The 17721-nt window shown below is 42.8% G+C and overlaps 1 protein-coding gene across 4 annotated transcripts in view; it reads right to left on the bottom strand.

Annotated features, from left to right (window-relative positions):
- Positions 1-465: 465 nt before the first annotated feature.
- Positions 466-17721, bottom strand: part of HTR2C (5-hydroxytryptamine receptor 2C) — a 97695-nt gene continuing 80439 nt past the window's right edge. For 2 of the 4 annotated variants that reach the window (XM_075054137.1, XM_075054139.1), the window contains 2 exons: positions 3897-4702; positions 466-3233 (listed from right to left, as the gene is read on the bottom strand). In XM_075054137.1, coding sequence (XP_074910238.1) covers positions 3072-3233; positions 3897-4702 — 968 coding nt within the window. In that variant the 3' untranslated portion in view covers positions 466-3071. Of the gene's footprint in view, positions 4703-16814; positions 17016-17721 lie in introns of all 4 variants that reach the window. The other 2 variants (XM_075054136.1, XM_075054138.1) reach the window with 2 other exon arrangements.

Below are 17721 nucleotides of genomic sequence, written 5' to 3'. Positions count from 1 at the left end.
AGATCCCCAAGCCACCGTGGCTGACTTCGTGGATGCCGCGCCCCAGACTTGGCTGCGTGGGGCAATATGTCACAGAAGTAGATGAGCCAGCTCAGGTCTGGAAGCCAGGTTCCTCAGCCACAAGGCTTTGTGCCTGATCAAATGTGGCCAGCCTTGCTTCTGGCCTCTGGTGGGAAAGGCTGCAAGCCCCTACAGCTCAGGAAGGTGCTAGTTCGGGGGCTGACCCCACAAGTCGACTCCCCGATGCAAGTCAAACAGGGTGGTCTGTCTGCTGGGTCGGAGCCTCTACATGCGCGCTCATCTCGCAGGCAGCCTGCCTGCACATCTCCCATCTGTTTGGGAAACAAAGCAACCGACATGTTTCAGCCTACAGAACCATTTCCAGGGAACTATATTCATTTGTTCAGTCCCAACTCAAAACAAAACACCACCACACATGCTATTCATAAGACGAAACCATACCTGAGCCGAGGTTTGAGGACTTACACAAAACGTCCAGCGGGTAATCCCATCAGGCAGCCCCAGGGCAGGGCTTCTTGAGGCACCACCGTGGGTGATGGCTACAGCTCAGGAGAAACAAAGCTGCTGTGGGGACAACCTGACTTTGGTTAAGTTGCAGAGAACTAAATCCATTCTTCAAATTGAGGTAATTTTAAAAAAGTCATTTTTAACAGTTATTCCTGGAGGGAGCAAGGAGAAGAGGGGGAATAGTTTGTCACTGTCTTTGTATTTAACAAGTTTTGGGGTTGGAAGTGTTGGGGTATCTGCTGACACTAATTTCTGTGATGAAGCAACTGCAGGCCATACTTGAAGTGTGGGAGGAGAAACGAAAGTTATCCTCATCCTTATCCTGATTTTTTGTTGTTTTATCTTTTGGTCAGGACATGTTTTTCACTCAGGAAAGGTTTTAATTGGGGACAGATAAAAGAAAGAGAGGGCACGTTCATTTATTTATTTTCTGATAGACCATGAAAAAAAATTAAGAGTGGTTAAACCAACAAACTTTCTTTAATAAATAAATAGCAGCATCACAAAACCCTGATGTGAATGACCCAAAGGAAGTTGGGTAAGTGACAGTATTTAACCATTCACAAAAATGTGATCACCCGCTGGCCGGGAGAGAACGCAGGCGCTGTAAGGCAGTCCCCTTGTCTGTTTATCCAAACAAGTGACATACATCAGAATGGGTCCAGCTGAGTAGCCACAGTTGACATATTTACAGTCCTGGTGCTGAATTTTTTAAAAACATTTATAAAAATTCTGTAAATTCTCTGTTCAATTCCCATTATTTACATCCAAATAGAGTAGGTTCCCTTTTTGCCCATACAACAGAACCAGCAAAGATAAGACATGAAGGCTCCTATATGAAGAGAATGCCTGTGTGTGGACTTATATGGAGTTTGAGGATGCTGTGGAAAATGAGCTATTCACACATATGCTAGAAGCTACTATAATTCAACTTATTGCTAAATGCTTTCAAAGTCTGTGGTTGGCTTTTAAATATGTATATATGTACATACTCACACATATATATACACACACATATAGATGTTTGGAAAAGATGTGCTATGAATTCACCCAAGGAAAAAAAGAACTTAAAAAGCAATGTGATCTTTCTGATTTTTCTGTACTGTTTGAGATAAACAAATTTGACTCAGAGCAAAGGGCAGTCACTGAAGGCACAAGTTTGTGTCTCTGGCCAGTCCTTTTCCTACTGGTTACCAGACCTTTTTGGAGAGGCAAGTGGATTCCTGAGCATTCAAGCCCGTGGTGGTATCAGCAGGCTGGCATATGGTGCATCTCTGCTGCCTTCTGCAAGCAATAAGCTACACTCCACACCTGGATACCTCGCCTGCCTGCATGGAAGTAATATGGGTTTTTCCCAGGAGGGGACGAGGGAGAAGAGAGGACCATCAACTTCAACACATCAAGCCAGGTGCAACACAGCAGAAGATGCAACCCGTATTTTGTGTTTCGGTAGTGGCCTCAGCGAGGTTGTTGCTGTACACGGCAATGCAACAGCACAACGTTATGCTAAAGCACTAGCAGAATTTACCATTTCTTCTACAAGTTAATTTTGGTGGGATGAACACAGCAAGCTTAGAGTATAAGCAGTTCATGTTAGTAAAATGCAATTTATCCATGCCTAGTGTAAGCTTTTCAGTTCTAAGGATTTTCATAGCCAGAGGCTGTCAGTGATGCTAAATGCATCCATGTTAGATGGGCACTGCAGCATTTGTGCATTAGTTAAACGAAGATGTAAAAACCTTATGGGTGATATCTGGCATTAGGCAATACTCTACACAAGGAAAATTGCATGAGAGGCATCACCCCAGAGGCACACTGCCAGAAAGACACAATGCCTTGGAGGGTTTGTCTACACAGGAACACAGAGGAAAATTAATTCAAATTATACATGCTGTGAATTAAAAGCAGATTACTTAAACTGTATTAAATCCCAATGTGGGTGCTTTCATTAAGATGTAAGCGGTGTTAATATGATAGACTATAATTGACTTTGGGAGTGAAATGGAATAAATAAAATTTAAAAGTTAATCCAGATTAATCTTCCATGTAGACCAGCTCGAGGTCTGCTTCCTTCCTGTCCCTGGTCATAGTTTGCTTTTGAACCATATCACCAGCAAATGATTCCAGTCACATGCTCTGTCCAGCTCTGCCCACCTCCTCCTGAGACAGGGCAAATGAGCAGGGATCCTCGTTCATGCCTCTCTCCCAGCATACTCCAGGGAGGGGTATCCTGTACCTCACAGCCTGACCCGACCAGCATCACACACAGAGCAGCTTCTGCTCGACACCCAAAGCAGTGTTTTATCACCAGCACTGTAAGTCCCAGGATGTTGAAAAACAAAAGCAAATGCTAAACAAGCTAAGGAATAAATAGATGTGAGGACTGAGAAGACAAGAGCCCTTACAAAGCCAGAGAGCTCTTCTCCAGGTCAGCCAAAGACCCTGATCATCCAAGCAATCTGTGAAGGCAGTGCCATCCACACTGAGCACAGCTTGCTCCATCCCAGAGCTGATGATTATCTACAAGACCAAAGGAGGGCTTTTTATAAATCTGAGGCCCTCCATTTATAAAATGGTTGAAGCAGATAACTGGCGTTCGCTTTGTTTCTCATGCTTCTTCTCCAAGTGTGCAAGTGATCCCAGCCAGGATCGCAAAACCACACCAGAACTGCATTCCCCACCTTCCTTAGGGGAGCCGGAGCCTCCTGGGGAATGGAAAGAAAACAGCAGGATTTGAGAGGGATTTAAAATTTAACAGAGGTCCCTTGAAGTGCAAGATTGCCCCAGTATGGCAGCAAGCCACTACCCGTAAGAAGACATGTCTGGCCAGGTGCCTGCACAGCTGCTATGCTTTCATGATGTCTCTCTGCCAGGTTTCTGTACAGTCTTTACACGGCACAAATAGGGGTGAGGATTTAAAGTATATATTTACTGTCAACTTGAAAAAGAAAGTTATACTGACCAAGTCTAATAGCATGTATTTGATATATAACTATTAACGTGCCATTCTGGACTCCAGCAAATGCCACCTGAGATAAATATTCAGCATTTTTGTTCATGCACTGGAAGAATTCAAACATTTTGTCCATGACATATGCAAAGTAACTAATAGTTCTGATCTAGTATTAACAGTAAATATAGGACCTTAAACTTCACTGCAGTATATTAATAGATATGATTTTAAGTACTGGACTGGAAAGACAACTCTTTTTTTTCTTTAAAAAAAAAGAAGCTTTGTTCAGAATGCAATATTTACATTGTCCTTTGACCAACACTTAACATTTTTACACAATATATTTTGGCTACAGATACACTGTAGCAAAAGACTGTGTGAGCCACCTTTACACACAGCTCACTCTTTCACTTACAACATTACAGCTGTTTATGGAGAGCTCTGAAGTCCCTGGTTGCATTTCAAGGCCCTCCTCAACTTCATCTAGTTCCATGCTATTGAGTTCATTGCCATTTCGATAACTAGTTAAAGTCAGATCTTTCCCATATAAAGCTGTTGAAGCAACATTCAGACACTGATTCTGCCGCAGCGCTGATTTTTTACTGGTCTTGTATTGGCAACGAATGTAATTGGAAAAAGCCCTGCGGTATGTTTTGTTGAAGAGTGTGTATACGAGGGGATTAATCCCAGAGCAAACATATCCCACCCAAACAAACACATCAAGGAGTTCACTCAAGAGGTCTTTATCACAGGCTTCCTTGCAAAGGACAGACATGACATTAGTGATGAAAAATGGGCACCACATGATGAGGAACAAAAAGAAGACGATGCCCAGGACCTTGGAGGCTCTTCGCTCATTGTTGATGGACTGCATAGTTCCTTTCCGAAAAAGCACTGCCTCCTTATTTACAGGAGAGTTCAAGTGAGATGCTCCCTCATGATTGTGAAGCATTGAAATGTTCTCTGTGTTGTTTTCCTTCTTGAGGCAGTTTACACTGCTCCTCCTCTGCTTGGGCACCTCGCCACACATGAACACCGTTGCCTGTCTCTGCAGCACCTGGACGGTCAGGCAATACGTGATCACCATGATGATGAGAGGGATGAAGAACGCCATGAAGGATCCAATGAGGACGAAGTTCTCATCATTGAGGACACAGGTCCCATTTACGAACACTCTGGAGTCATCCTGCAAACCAATGACCGGAATGGGCACAGATATCCCTAGAAGAAGGAGACCAAAAAAGAGACTGTTACCTGGACGGACAGGGCTCCAAAGAGGCAGCAGAGATGACGCAGGTCCTGCATGCATTCAGCCTGCTGCCTAAAGCTGTTCGAAAGAGAAGTTCCTACTCCCAGATGGAAGGGAAAACCTCATGTAACAACACTCCTGGGAGTGCAGCTCCAGGGCATGAGTACTCTTGGCTGGGAACAGCTGCAGCTTTCCTGCACTCCACAGCTGACACAGCAAATGCAGCATAACTCCTTTATCAATTTCTTTTTCTAGCATTAATTGCGATTTGTGGGTGTAGAAAGGGCAGTCATTATCCTGCTCTGTTCCAGCTGGCCACTCCATGCCTGCCAGTTTCGGGGGGAGAGGGGGGTTGAAATCACTGACATAGGGTAGATAGTAGCAAATTTTAAAGAGGAAAATTATCAAAATGCAAAAGAATTACAGCTATAAAGATTTAGAAGCAAGTTTCTTAAAGACATTAAAATAATCCTGATAGAAAAATGGCCACTTTTTCCATGGCATCATGGACCCATGGAAGAAAAGCTCCTGGCTTTCTGGGTCCTTATCAGCTACTTCAGTGCATGCAGGCGGTGGTCTCTACAAGCTCTGCCTGCCCAGGCATTTCATCCACAAGCAGGGTGAAACTTAAAAGTACCATAAAGACAGTCTTGCTTGAATTCTTAGAGGAGGCAATTACAGAGTCAAATGAAAAGGCTGCCTGATTCCTATCCCTCTATCTTGAATACAGGGCTAAAACTGGAATGACAGACAACATGAAAGTAGAAAGGTGTAACTAAAATGGTAATCAGATTGACATGACCATCTGAAATCAGAACCCCAGCTACAAACCCTCTGGCTGAAAGGAAGGAAACTTTAAATGACTCAATTATAATAATAACTAGAGCACAGCTTCCAGCTACTCCTAAGCTCTAAGCAGACTAATAAGCCTTGGGAAGCACTGCACTTGCCAAGGCAGTTTCTCTTGTATCCTGGTAGCACAGCACTTTTTACAGTCATGGACTTAAGGGCAGACAAGTGAGATTAAGAACACTTTGCATCCCTTTTCCTCTTCAGCATCATCTAGCACAGCTTGTAAGTCCAGGATTTCAGGACATCAGGCCTTCCTGAAGCAGAAGCAGGAGTCCTGCATGAAGGATCTCTGCAGATGGCTATGTGTCCATGCTGTTTGGCACACAGGCAGAGCAGACAGCATGTCAAGCCCGGAGCACGACTGTCCAGGACTGCACATAGTAGTCTGCACACATGGCTAGCCGCTGGCTTGTCTCTTACAGAGTGAAGGAATGAAAGAATGAAAGCATTTTTGAATAGCTCTAATTCAGATGCATTTACTTAATGTCCTCCAACACCGTTTTCCAGGAATATATATCTGCATACCAGCTCTATTCTAGCTTGTGAAAGTCATCAGCAATTTACTGTGGGGACAGAAAGAATACAGTACTCATGCCAGAGTACTGGATCTCACTGGAATATTTTTCATCTGTACTGACATCCAAACTTTGTCCCTTGATCTGTGGAGCTCAGTCCCACACCAGGTCAGACCCTAAACCTTCCAAAGAAATCTGTCTAGACACAGCCAAAAACCAACAAAAGCAACAACATATTTTGGAATATCACAACCTATGTGTGAGAACGTGGAAAAGACATGGTGGGCCAGATCTAGTTAGACCATCATGGGTTCATCTAGCCCTGTCTCGTGTCCTTGGCAGGTACCAGAAGTTTAGGGCCATGGTACAAAATGGGGCGGCTGTCAGCATTATAGCTTAGAGAATTCCACAGCAAGAAGTTGGATCCACACCTCGTTTTTAAAATAACCTTTGAGACCCATCTTCTGTGAATTCTTGATCTCATTTATAACTCTACAATACTCAGTGGCATTCAGTTCCACAACCTATCTGTTTGTCATGTGAACAAAGTGTTTCTTGCTCATTTAAAATTTGCTGTCTGATAATTTCCTTTGACTCCCCTCAGTTCCTCTACTGTGAGAAACAGTAAATAATCACTCTCTGGTCACCTTTTCCACCTTCTCAGTGATTTTATAGACCTTTATCACCCCTATTGTCTGACATCTCTTTTGGAACTGAAGAATGATATTCTATTTACTCTCTCTCCTCATGCCAAACTCATTTTATGCCTTTGATTATCTTTCTCCACTTCTTTTCAAACTCCTCTCTGTCCTTTTAAAGAAGGGAAAAAACCTGCACATCCCAGCATTTAGAGTGCAGCAGAATGTCTTTTGTTCTTTGCTTCCTACCCTCTGGCGCCTGGCTGTCAGTGAGCACTCACTCACAGACATGTCCGTGGGGCTGGCCATTTCCTTCCTTAGCTCCTTCACCCAAGAAATAACCAGTGCGGAGGCTACTGTTGTGTCGGGATTGCTGTTTTTTGGGTTGCTGTGAATAGCACAGGCCCTAGAACTAATCTGTGGGACTCTGAATTTCTAAACAGAAAGAATAACATGCTGAAGAGATTAACCAGGGCATTTTTCCCACTCCAGGCAAGTGTTTCCAGGATTCTGGAGAATACATCTGCAATATGTCATTACCATAAAATTACCATTTGCCAGCAATCTAGTGAAGGAATTTCTTCTGAAAAGTAATGATATAAATGCCTTCTGTGATTCCTTAGCCCAAGTGATAGTTCCAGGATTCAGTCTTCTTTCCCTCTACATGATAAAGTTTATCAGTTTACACTTGCCTCCTTTCTGATATGTTAACCCCTGTTAGCTTGCCTGTGCCAAATCCCTGTGACTCCAATAACCTTCATCCCGTCAAGCCATTGACTCTTTATTGTTAAAGACATCTTTCTAATGCCTTGGCTCAATCAAACCACAGAGGTGGACAGAGCAGTCTTTGCACAAAGAAGAGATCTTCATTAGATCAATGGCATTACACTGGGATTATATCTGCATGGATAATTTTATGCTTTAGAGCCCTCTATAACACATACCCTTTGAAATAAAACTCCAAAATGAATAAGGGTTCATTCATGTAATAGTCATAATTGAATTTAGTGTTATTGCTTTAGCCAAGGGAAATGAGATGAGGTTTTAGGATATCTTCATGGTCACACACATAAAGTACATTTGGGAAGAATAATCTAGTTCTGGGATATAATGAATATACAAATCAAGAGCACTGATGGCAGCCTAAAACTCTGCTTGTGCATGAGATACCTCAGCATTGATGACAGGGAATGAGGAGGCAGCCGCTGTAATGGAAAAGTGTCTCTCGCCTCTCTCATAACAAAGTGGGATTTCAAGCTGAGAAAGCACAGAGAGAGAGCACCAGTTCTTTGTTTGCTCTTTCCTCCAATCCAGGAAAATCCCATTGTTAACATCAGTAGGAAGAAGGATGCCCTCGGAGGAGCTGCCAACACACATTCATTCAGCTGCCAGCTAGCCTACAGCACTGCTGAACGGGCAGCATTACCGTCATCTCAAACACTTTCTTCTGCCTCACACTTCTCTTTTGTAACATATTCTTTAATATGAGATTTACCACTGATCTACTCCACAATCCAGCCCTGAAGGGAACTAAGTCTGTTACACAACTTGGGCAACAGGGACTAATTCTACATCACCCCACTAGTGAAAAGTGAAGTGTGGAAGGTCTCAGACACCCCAGAGGGGCTTCCTTCATGGGGGATTACTGCAAAATTGCTACTGCCACAATCCCAAATGCACAAATATCTGCTTGCAGACACAGCTCACACCCTGGCCCTGATTTCAATAGGGTTACTCTGATCAGTACATGCTATGCTTATCACTAATCATTCCCATGGCACCTGAACATGAGTAAGCATGAATGCCTGCCTTACTTGAGTTCAGCTGTTTGAACAAGCACGGAGAAGGCACTCAACTCCACTTGACTCAAGCAACCCACAATACTAACACCACAGTTGTAACTGTTCATAATTTAAGAACTGAGGTCAGTTGGTCAGAGAAAGCCAAACTTACTACACCAGCACAAGGACAGTGAGTGTTAAATCAGGCAAGAGGCTCCGAAGCCTACTGCTGTCCAGCCTTACTGCTGTTCAGCTCTCCAAGCCCCAGTGTAGAGCGTTTCGTGAGCTTTTGCCTTGCAGCTGAGCTGTCACACTCTTCATCAACAAATGTCAGCCTGATTTAGTGAGCTGAGGTCTCCAGCCTCAGAAGCGTTTTCCAGCTGTGTCAAATAACCCTTTCTAACTAAGGCGGCAGCAAATTCCCAAAGAGAGGTGGCGTTGTTCCAAAAACTTGCAAGGTAAAAGTTTTGCAAGCTTATTGCATATCACTCTTTGCTCTTCAGAGCAAACTTGGTCCTCTTGCTTGATGTCTGAGCAGTGCCTAGGGCAACTGGTTTTGTCCCAGTAAGAAGACACAACCAGCCACCACCAGCCAGCAAACCATGAACCATGGCCCTGCTAGACTCAACACTGGGAGCTCTGTGCAACCTTCTGCCGGTCAGCAGCTGGAGCAGGACGTCCTTTTTCACCACAGCAGTTCACAAGGGAGAAGATGAACATGATTTTTTCTCTTCTGTCCTCCTTTAGCTTCTGTCTGACAGAGTAGCGGGAAGCAAGACAGAGGGAGATCCTCTGGATCACAAATCCAATTACAGTTGTTGTCCTAACTGCTTCTTGTCAGCTTTAAAGATGTTCTTAAGCCAGCAGAATGGTTCACCAAATGGGGCTGAGATGATGCCATGGACACAGAGTAGCAGATGCTCTTCACAGATTCTCAATTAATAAAACAAACCCCAAATACCTACAAATATAGCTTTGTAAAACATTTACTGTCTTGCTCCAGAAAAAAAAGCTGGCTAAAAAGCCTAAATTGACATTCACAGAATTTAGACTTAAATGAAAAACAATAATGGTTTTGTGTTTAATATCCTGTTTTCTTCTGTGAAAGCCCATGAGACTGATAGAGATTACTGGAAAGATGGAGTCTTTGATGTTTATTTTCACTAAGAAAGCAAGTAATTTCCATTCTTTCTCACAACATTCTTATACAAGAAGATATAATGTCCTCCAGGGACAGCAACCTCACTAAAGAAAACAGAGGCCTGTGTATGGGTTTACTCTGTCTTTCCGTGTGCGGGATTCTCAAGGCTGAACACAAGAGGGGTCAGATTTTGCTGCAGGTACATAAGCTTGGGAATGCCAGGGACCACCTCTCCTGATGCCTGTGCTGGATTCAAAGTCCGCTGTGGTCCATGGCAAAGGCTCTGCTGATGCAGGTGGGCTTTGGACCTCACTACCATCCTTCTGGCATTTACACACAATTTAAAAAAAACCAAAACAAAAAAAACAGAGAGAAATTGCTGTGTGCCAAACAAGCTTATGGCTGCCACAAAAGCAGTCTATGCAGCAAACCCAAGAACACTGCTGTCCATGATAAACACTGTGTGTTTAAATCCATATCTTTAACATCATATTTATTATTATAGAAAATAAACGTAGGTTACAACTTTAAGAGACGTTCACCTGAATGTTAGCAGCTGCTATAACTATGCATTAGCATTAAAGTCTGTTAGAGGAAATAGGAACCTAACCCTCTCAGAAAAGTGAAAAAAACTAAACCCTATCTGTTTGGTTTCTTAACAGAAGTGTCTTGCAAAGTGCCTGCACATTTCTCTAATAATATCTAACAGACAGAGGGAAGTAAACCCCAACAGACAGTAGCCTCCTGACTTGCATTGTGAAAGAAAAGGCACCGGTTTTAGGAAGCAAAGCTCTTCAGAGGCAAATCGAAGAATGTGGGCTTCTGTAGTGTTCAAACCCACAAAAATTCCATATATTCCCCATATGTCAGCAGACTAATTGGAATGCATTTTATATGCTAATACAGCAACAATGCACCTTCAGGGTTGGATTAGGTCTAGTTTTATCTAACTGTTCTAATAAAACAACAGTGCCAACCTTGTATTGGTTTAAAGGCAAAGATAAAAGGGGGCTGAACTTTGAAGGATCTCCCTGCCCACAGCGAGCACAAATGCAAACAGATGAATGTAATTACTGACTGTGCCTGAACAAGCTGCTGACCTTTACTTAAACCTTGTGAGAGCACTGAACAACCTGAGCTCAGATGGAAAACCAGCAAATGCCAGTAAAAGACAGAAGAAATAAATTATTTTCCCACCTGCTCTTCTATTTTGCTAAATTACTTCTCTTGGTTTGCTCAGCCACTTGTTTCCAATGGTGCCTTTGAACCCAGGGGGATGGGGCTCCTGCTCCTGCTGACAGCATACCTGCTACCAGGGCTGGGCTTCCCCAAGACATCAAACAGTGATGCCTGAACTGATGCTCAGTAGCAGTAGCCTCAAACAGGAGGCACCGGCATCTCCCTTGCCCCTTGGGAATGGATGTGGTGGGATGGTCAATCCATCTTCTGTGCAAAACACTTCACAGACTATCACCATCTGCTGCTGTCCCAGGCAAAATATTTCACTGGCATCTGATGACAAAATCAAACCAATCCAGGCACCTGTGCCTGAAATCCCTAAGTAGTTCCCTTGCTAGGAACTCAGCTTGTTATCAACTGTTGTGATCTTCCTCACCCTGATAACTCTTGCCGATGTGGCAGGGAGATCAATGCCCCTCTTGGGAATCACGGTACAAACACCCAGGCAAAAGAATGTCTTTAGAGAAAATAACCTTGTATTCAATTCAAATGAATGGGAAACAGAGGCAGATGAAGCCTTAATGTCATGCCTCTAGGCTGTAAAGCAAGGGTTTCTGTATCACCCATGACCAGAATATAGGCCAGAAAAAGTTTTGTGAGCACAAACCTGCCCTACTGCTCCACCAGAAGCAAGTAGCAGCCTGGCTTGTGATGCTAATGCCACCTCTGCGCTAACTTGAGGCTACCAAAAACTATCAGGATTGCCACCACTGCAGTGCTTCTGCCTACCGAAAGCATCAACTACGAGCCCTCATGCTCATGAGGGAAGAATTTCAGTCGAACATACACTGTCAGACATTTAATGTCAAACATAAAAAGGCAAAAATACATTAATACAAATTTCTCCCAAATCTGGAGAGAAACTAATGCTACCTCTCTTAGGCTTTACTAACATGCAACCATTTTTCTCAGCAATAGTGTTACTGTCCTTCTACCAAAGCAGTGCTCGTAATCAGGAATTCGTACACTTTTCAAGGGGGTGAAGGGTGCCTGTCTAACCTTTGCTTTGCCAGTGATAGTTGTCTTAACACTGCTTCCTTGTCTCCAAATGATGAGCCACAAACAGAACCAGCCTGCTTGGTGGGAAATGTTTGAGCAAAATTCTGGTAACATATTCTGACCTTCCATTTGTTGTCTTCTCCACTAGCAGTGTTTTTGCCATTTTTTTCCAAGAAACGTGTCCAAAAGTTTGTTTGCTAACCAGACCCTGAAGCCTGCCAAGAAATTCATGGGTGTGTGCTCCTATCCCAAAGTACAGTCTCTCAGGAGCAATTACTGTCCTGCACTGAACAGAGTGCTCAGGAGCAAACACATCTCATCAGCAAGCATGCCATGGGAACAAACAAATGCCTCGCTGAGAAAGTCACTGATCCCAGAGACACACCTATGGGCAGAAATACAATTCAAAACCCTAAACATGCTCTAAAACCACGACCCAAGGGAAGCTACATGAATTACTCCAGTCCCCCTTTACCTCCATGCACAAACTCCTCTTAGCCTTTAGGGAAGCTACAATTCCTTTTAATATCAGTGGTGCCACTCCAAGCACGTTCCTCAAGCTAAGTATCATTTCCCACTGGAATTATCCCCAGTGAGATAGGGAACGGCTTAACTGATACCTGGAGGCTCTTTAAGGACATCATTAGGACAGCTTGGATGCAGGGGGCTGCTCAGCCTGTGTGAGAGGAACACTCAGGGCAGAAGCAAAAAGCTGTTAGACATAAGATCACTTAATCTGACATGAGCGTTTACTGCTCCTTGCAGCACATGTCTTTCATACTTCTATACATAGATCTCCTCAATAAAACAATGAAATAGTACGAAAGTTAAATGGGGATGTAAAATTAAAGTTGAATGGTTTATTATATATACAAACCCTGGATATCTACCTGAAATCAAAATTATAATATCTTTAGTGAGTCAGAGAGAGAATGAAAAGAAACACATATCATGGTATTACCATAATTCAACAGTGCATTTCCTTTTTTTGTCACTTATTCTGTTTTCAAACAAACAAACAAAAGACATGTGGGGTCTGCTTGTGGCACTGATACAAAGAGCAGAATTTAAAGGGTGGCCTTATCTCAGTCACTTAAGTAAATTGAATTTACACTGTTGCTAAGGATGTAAAACTGTGAGCTGGGAAATTGGTAGCATGTGTAATTTTGGCACTCTCTAGTAAATGACCATACCTTGAACTTTCTGGGAAGCAGAGGAAAACCCCTTTTGTGCTAGCAGGCACACAGCTGGGCAACGAGGAGCTTCAGAGTTAAAATGTTTTACTTATTTTCATATCAGAAGTAATGTTTATGCACCCTTCCACATCACTGAAGTTCTTTCATTCACATTTCCAATGTGATTTTTTTTAATATTAATATTACCCAGTTAACACTTTATACGGTATGCATTTAGAGTTTGCCTAGCTCCTCATCACTCCTGCCAAGACCTGCATGGGGATCTCCTTTCCTGGCCAGGGTGGCCCAAAGCCACCTTCCTCAGAGCAGAATACAGGTAGTCCGGTGAGATGGTTAAGTCCACATATTACTCGTGAAAACCTTTGCAAAGTCTGAAGTCTTGAAACATCAGATTCTGCCAGCAAGCTCACATCTATAATTTATTTTCATTTTCAATTGTATGGATATTTCTGTTGCCTACATTTCTATTTCCAGCCTCAGCACAGCGCTATCTATCACAAAACTCATTTTTACAAGCCCAGCACTTCACAGCACCCACTTTTTCTCTAACTGAACACAAAAAGTCTTGCTCAGGTTACATTTGCTAAAACACAGGACAACTGGCTGTGATGTACTTTACTCTGGAGCAAAGAGGACTTTGGAAAAGACCCGTTCATAAAGCAATTGTCAACAGACAGGAGGACTCTGTTATGTTCCCCTGCTTAAAAACCTAATCATAGGTTTAGGCTTGTGCAACCTGCCAAATTCATAGCTCAATGAGCAAAGAACCTCTATTATATGTTTTGCTGTCAGCATTAACATTTCAGGAAAATGGAATGCAAAAGCTACTAAATTAAGATAAATTACATGCTTTTTACTTCCTATTTTAAATTCTGATTCAGGCACTGAATTCAGGATTCTTTACATGGGATGCTTTTAAAAGTCTCTTCAGTCCAACTGAAGCAGGATTTAGAAAATGCAAACTGACCAGCCTGCACGTAAGGGCTGCTTTGAATTTGATACTTAATCAGGTATAGAAATGCACAAATTCTTTTGTGATACTTAATACTGAAGGAAGGATGAATTTACTTAACCTATTTCATCCTCTTGAAAATTGCATGGGATTTCATCAGGCCTTTCCAAGTGACAAGTAGGTAAGAGCCAGAAGACAGCAACAATGCACTTTGGGTGAGTCCTTCTCTTTCATTCCACGTCCAGTTTATTCCTGTGTCTGTCACATTTCTAAATTCATTTATGAAGTAAAACCAGTTACTCTAAAATAAGCTAGATACACACCAAGAGTACTCTTCTTTCTCCATTTAATGCAACCTTCTGGAGGAAAGCCCTAGTAAATGGGTAAGCCCTACTGCATGCGCTGGGGAGGGTGGAAATCCAACAGCATTTCAGTGCCCTGAACAGACTCTCTGGGGAGTATCAGTTCTGCCTGTCTTCAAAATAAGGGATGGAAGCAAAGACTCCCCTGGACCAGCTGTATCTGCATCAAAGAGAATGAACAAGACATAAATGAAGTCCAGACATGCTGTACACCCTCTAAGCTATGCTCCCAGCAAAGGAGGGCACGCAGGTACAGCTGTAACGTATCTCCTTTCCCAGCCTGGGGAGGGAAGCGCTGCCTGGGGCAGTCCCTAAAAGCACTGTGCACTGCAGATGTCCCGCTGAGTGACTGCTCACAGCTTCCTCCTAAACACTTTTGGATGCTGGGGAATAAATGCAGCACCCATTGCCTTAGTGAGGGCTGATGAGCCATGTGCCTGCAAAAGAAAAGTGCCATTCCATCTCCTTTCCAAGCTATTTCTTTTAGCGTTCGTTATTTCACCTGTTTTACATCCTGTTATAAATAATAGGATCAATAATAAAATCACCTGAGAAAGCTGGGCAGGGGTGAAGTGTTTGCACTCTAGAGCAGCACAAAGTCACCTTGCCTATCCTAGCTCGGGTACTTTTGTCCTTGGGGGACAGTAGAGCCCATAATGTTCCTATTTTCCATCACCCTGAGCCCATTCCCCACCCAGTAACTCCAGGAAGAGGTAGGTCTATGGCTGTGGTAGGTCTATGGCTGTCTTTACATCCATTTGGTCAGGCCCCAGATTTGCTTACTAGTGGGCTTACTCAGTGAACCATGCATGAAGTACTCATTGCCTTACTTTATTCCTTGGACGCATAATCCAAACCACAACAGTCCTCAAGGTGCTTGTGCAGGCAGCCACATTCAGCACTAGCCAGAATTTCTAAGGATATGTCTGCAACATGTAAGGCAGCACAGGCAAAAATCTGCAAGTTAGCTTCAGAAATGGAAGCAGAACAGTCTTATTGCCCAGGTTTGCAATGTGCTACTTACTGCTGCTGACAGATTTATATGGCTCTGCTAGGGGGGGACACCAGCTGCTCCCTCTGTGTTACAGTGCAACATAGGGCACAGATTCTGCGCCGACTCTGAGCTGTCCATGCAAATCAAGCCCAAGTATCCCGCACGTGAAGTTGTTCACATGTGACTGCTTATGCACTGAGTTCAGCAGCTTTCTTTCCTATGCCAAACAGGCAGCACAGAGTTTAAAATAATAATTTAAAAAAGAAATCTTAAATGAATTGATTAAACCAAATTAAATGTCACTGTATTACCTAGAGGAGCTGTAGCAGGCCTATGGCACATGAAAATTTGCTTCTAACAGGTGTTCTTGTTATATTCATGAGGAGAGAAGGTATGTTTCCCTATTTTTTTTTCTTTTTCCATAGCCTTTTTCCATGGCAAGCTTCTTCAAAAGCAGCCCCTGCAGCACCCAGACATCCAGTATTATATTCCACTTCCAAAGCAGGCAAAACTCAAGAGAAGTTCAAGCACCTGAAACATGCTTTTCCTTGCAGTACAGCACTGAAAGTGACAACCGCTTTATAAAAGAAAAGTTAAATGTTAAATCTTTGTAGGACTGCATTTTATTCAAGAAAAAAAGGCAATACAGCACAGGGAAGTGGTTGTACAATTCTTCTGACACTGGCCCAAATGTCTCTTCTATAAAGCACATTGAAAGAATTCCCCCAAAAATGTTTTTCTTCACATAAAATTCCTGATATTACAGAGTCATCTTGCTATCATTTTGCCTTTTCTTCCTTATTTTACTGCTGCTGTGTTTATTGCCTTGTATCGAAGTGATACAAAAGTGTCTTCTTTTATGTCCAGTCCTCATTTACTATGACTTCAAACTTGCTAGCTCAGTACTAGCAGCAATCCAGCTGCAGCAGAGTATAATATAGGCTATAAAGCCTGCGCAAGAGCAGTAAATACCTCACTGTTAGCCTGCCTTCCATTCTGTGCTGCTTTACTTAAACCACCACCAGAATTTGAGTGAGTTTAACTGCAGTGTAGACATGTCATTTGTACTGGCTGCGTTTTCCTTCCAGAGTCTTTGCTAATGCTATTTTCTGCTTTGTTTACACAGCAGTTTTATGGTACCATTTGTCTGTGTTCCGTCATTATCGGCATATTGATATGTACACAGCAGCAATGCTTCAGCATTGAAAGCGGTGGTATTCTGAAAAATGACTGCTTATTTTGGTCACTGACCAACCGCAATGGAAGACATCTATTTCCCAGTAATCATTTATTATATTCAGGCATGCAGGCCAGGTAAATTAATTTGAGTATCCTCTTAAAAAATCCTAAATGAAAATTGGAGTAACACTATTATTCATTAAGACACAGTTAAGATCGTGAGCCGCATTGCTTACCTATGGATATGGTCCAAACTGCAGCAATTTTCATAATAGCCTTGGTGCGGGAATTGAAGCGGCTGTGCTCAATGGGATTGCGTATTGCTACATACCGATCAAGAGAGATGGCACAGAGATGCATAATAGATGCAGTTGAAAAGAGCACATCTAGGGAAATCCATATAGGGCACAACTGTTTAGGCAAAGGCCAAGCATAATCTGAAACATAGAGAGAAAAGAAATGAAAGGAAAAAAGAAAAGGAAATAATTTGGGAAGCTAGGCCATCATTTCTGAGAAACCGTTGGGATATGTTAACTCTACAATACCAGTAAGGGGCACGTGCATGTGGAGTGGACGAAGAAACTTTTCGTGTGACCTCTCTCGAGGCAGTCCCTGGCTCCGGACACTCCATAAACCCGTAGCCATTTCCCACACATCTGTTTTCCATGACCAGTAGCTAAAAGCAAAGGAACATTAAGTTGGCAGTGCCTCCAAGTGACCGTTCTAGCTCAGTTCCTCCCTCCGAACCTTTCCCCCATATCTTTACAAAATCAAATATTACATTCATTTGTAATTGCCTCATCACATTCTTTTCATGGATTGCATAGCACTATGTGGCATTAACTTCACTCAGATGCTTTCTAAAGCTCTCTTGATATGTACTTCTCAGTTTGTCTGCTGAGTAGAAAGGTAGCAGACAGTTTTTCTACAGTCTAACAACTAGCTAAATGACACTACTTCACCTTAAATATTCTCCCCAGGCAGTGTGCCTTAATAACAGAGGAATACTTGCCTCCTTACAGAGCAGCTGGGATTGAATGGCTGAAATTTGAAAACTGTTTTGAAGGTAGACAGAGCTGAGTATTACTCTTTACAGAAACAAGTATGCCAGCAAACTGAACAGACTAGATATCTACATCTGAC

Source organism: Buteo buteo, chromosome 22 (assembly GCF_964188355.1).
Source record: "Buteo buteo chromosome 22, bButBut1.hap1.1, whole genome shotgun sequence".
Lineage (NCBI taxonomy): Eukaryota > Metazoa > Chordata > Aves > Accipitriformes > Accipitridae > Buteo > Buteo buteo.
Note: the sequence above shows the minus strand (reverse complement) of the source record. Positions and strands in the feature narration are given on the sequence as shown.